Source organism: Palaemon carinicauda, chromosome 24 (genome assembly GCF_036898095.1).
Source record: "Palaemon carinicauda isolate YSFRI2023 chromosome 24, ASM3689809v2, whole genome shotgun sequence".
In the NCBI taxonomy this organism is placed as follows: Eukaryota; Metazoa; Arthropoda; class Malacostraca; order Decapoda; family Palaemonidae; genus Palaemon; species Palaemon carinicauda.
The window spans coordinates 96448905-96451913 of record NC_090748.1 but is presented as its reverse complement, the minus strand read 5'-3'; the positions used below and the strand labels follow the sequence as shown (position 1 = coordinate 96451913).

The 3009-nt window shown below is 32.1% G+C and overlaps 1 protein-coding gene across 1 annotated transcript; it reads left to right on the top strand.

Moving 5' to 3' along the window:
- The first annotated feature begins 2068 nt into the window (after positions 1 to 2068).
- On the top strand, positions 2069 to 2494 carry LOC137618497 (GATA zinc finger domain-containing protein 13-like). The gene has a single exon (XM_068348655.1). It carries the CDS (start codon positions 2069 to 2071, stop codon positions 2492 to 2494), a length of 426 nt encoding a protein of 141 aa, XP_068204756.1.
- The last annotated feature ends 515 nt before the right edge of the window (positions 2495 to 3009 follow it).

The window sequence follows — 3009 nt, the reverse complement described above, 5'->3', positions numbered from 1 at the left end:
ATACCAGACCAAAATAAAAAAAGAAAATCAGATAATCCAATATTTACTCGTGATTGAACTATTATTTCGCTTTTGTCAGGTAAGAAGAGCCAGGATAAGGTAAAATGTTTGGAGTAGGGGGGGGGGGGTCCGGAGGGAGGAGTTCGGGGGTGGGGGTAACGAAGAGTGGTTGGCAGTGGTGTTTTGGTTTATATTTAGGGTGGGCGAGTTCGTTACATTTCCGGTATGTTGCATAAGATTTTTCATAACTCTGACCATCCTTTACATTCAGATCTCCCTGGACAATTCTATCCTGTTCGTAATACTAGGCAGGCAGTTAATTCTAATAGCCAGGCCTTCTCCATCACGAGACTCAATACTACGCAGTACTCTAGAAGTTTTATTCCAGCTGTTACCAAGTTGTGGAAAGATCTTCCTAATCGGGTGGTTGAATCAGTAGAACTTCAAAAGTTCAAAGTTGGAGCAAATGCTTTTTTGTTGACCAGGCGGACATGAGTCTTTTTATAGTTTATTTATGACATATTTGTTTTTGATGCTGTTAATAGTTTATATATGACATGTCTGTTTTGACGTTGTTACTGTTTTTAGAATGATTTATTGTTAATTTGTTCTCTTCATTTATTTATTTACTTATTTCCTTTCCTCACTGGGCTATTTTTCCCTGTTGGAGCCCCTGGGCTTATAGCATCTTGCTTTTCCAACTAGGGTTGTAGCTTGGATAGTAATAATAATAATAATAATAATTATCATTAAAAAAAAAAAAGATGGTTTAAGAGGTGGAGTTGGTGAGTTGGATTATTCTAAACTATCATGTTCAAATTCCAAGACTATTTCAAATATTTTTTTATGCTTTCTTGTTTATCTAAAGTCATATGTTTAAATTGTAGAACTATTTAAAATATTTCATTATGTTTTCATACTTATCCTAAAGTATTCTGTTCAAAATCTATGACTTTTTAAAATATTTCATTATATTTTCTTACTTGTTTCACTAATCCTAAACTATCATTTTCTAATTCTAAGACTATTTAAAATACTTCCTTAAGTTGTCTTACTTAAGACATTTAAAGTCATATTGTTCAAATTCTAATACTATCTAAGCTGTTTTCTTACTTATCCTAAACTATCATGTTCAAAATATAAGACTTTTTTAAATATTTCACTATGTTCTTTTACTTCAGATATATAAAGTTATAATGTTTAAAATTAAAGACAATTTAAAATGTTTTTTCCTGTTCAAATGAAAGACTAAAGTGTTTTTTTTGCTGTTTTTACTTTAATCACAGCCATAATGTTCATATAAAACGGCCTATAAATGTTTTTGTTTTCTCTACTTACTTATTTATAGCCGAAATGTTGAAAATCTAAGACTTTTTAAAACATGCCTGTAAGAAACTATGATCGACAGATAAGAAATAGAGTGAATTATACTGTTGAAAATTTGCGGTAAAAAACGGTAAAAATCCTGGAATAAATGTTGCCAGGCATTTACCGTTTTCAAAACTGATACATTGACGTTAAGGAGTGATATTACGGTCACCAACCCGTAAAAAATAATAACAAAGCAGGGGAAAATTACGGTATTATTATTATCCTTATTACTTGCTAAACTACAACCCTACTTGGAAGAGCAGGATGCTATAAGCCAAGGGGCTCCAATAGGGAAAATACCTCAGTGAGGAAAGGAAACAAGGAAAAAGAAAATATCTTAAAAAACAGTAACATTAAAATAAATATTTCCTAAATAAACTATAAAAATTTAACAAAAGGGGGAAGAGAAATAAGATAGAATTGTATGCCCGAGTGTAGCTTCAAGAAAGAGAACTCTAACCCAAGGCTGAGAACGGTATATATATTTATGGAAAATTTCCAATTGAAATTACAGTTTTTTCTCAACAGTGTTAAACAAACGATAGTAAAGAAATAGGTCAAAGATAAACCATTAAATACCCATCATAAAATGAAGGAAATAAAAACGGACAAAGTCAGACGACATTCAGTAATAATGATAATTTTAATAATTCTAATAATAATAATGACGACAAGGAAGACATCATTGAAGACGACGATGATGACGACGACAATGAGGAAGGAGGAGGAGGAAGAGAAGGAGGAAGAAGAAGAAGAAGAAGGTGGAGGAGGAGGAGGAGGAGGAGGGACAACAAAAACAAGGATGATAACAATGACAACGAAAAAGACGAAGACAATGACGACGTTGACGACATTGACGACGAAAACGACTACGACTACGACTTCGATGATTAACGACGACAACAACGATGACAACAATGACGACGGCTACGACTACGACAACAACAACGACAGCAATGACGACAACGACGACAACAATGACGACATCAACGACGACGACGACAACGACGATGATGACAACAACGACGACGACGACAACAGGAATGACAACGACAACAACGATGACAACATTGTGATTTCTGAACACGCATTCGTACTTCGTCATAATCATAAAAGAACATAATTCTCAGACTTGAGTCTCCAGATATGTCAGTTACGACTTTAGAATGACAACAGCATTAAATAAATGTTTATAAATCACCCTTAGACGTGATTCAATGAGATATAAAATTTAGAGATGATTGAATGAAAAATAACCTTCAGAGATTATTATTATTATTATTATTATTATTACTATATTAATTGTTACTTAATTATTAACACACACACACACACACACACACACATATATATATATATATATATATGTGTATATTTATGTATATATATATATATATATATTTATATATATATATGCATATATATATATATATATATATGTATATATATATGCATATATATGTGTATGTATATATATATATATATATATATTATGCATGCGGCTATGTGAGTATACGCACACGCGCAAGTGCTTGAGCGTCTGCCTATTATAATAATATTCAAGTCATAAATTAAACCTGAGAATATCTACACAGCAACGAACAGTCATAATAGAAACTATAGTCCAAAGTCTAACAT

Excerpts from the sequence above, each read along its gene's own strand:
- LOC137618497 (XM_068348655.1), top strand. The coding sequence starts at position 2,069 with ATGATGACGACGACAATGAGGAAGGAGGAGGAGGAAGAGAAGGAGGAA.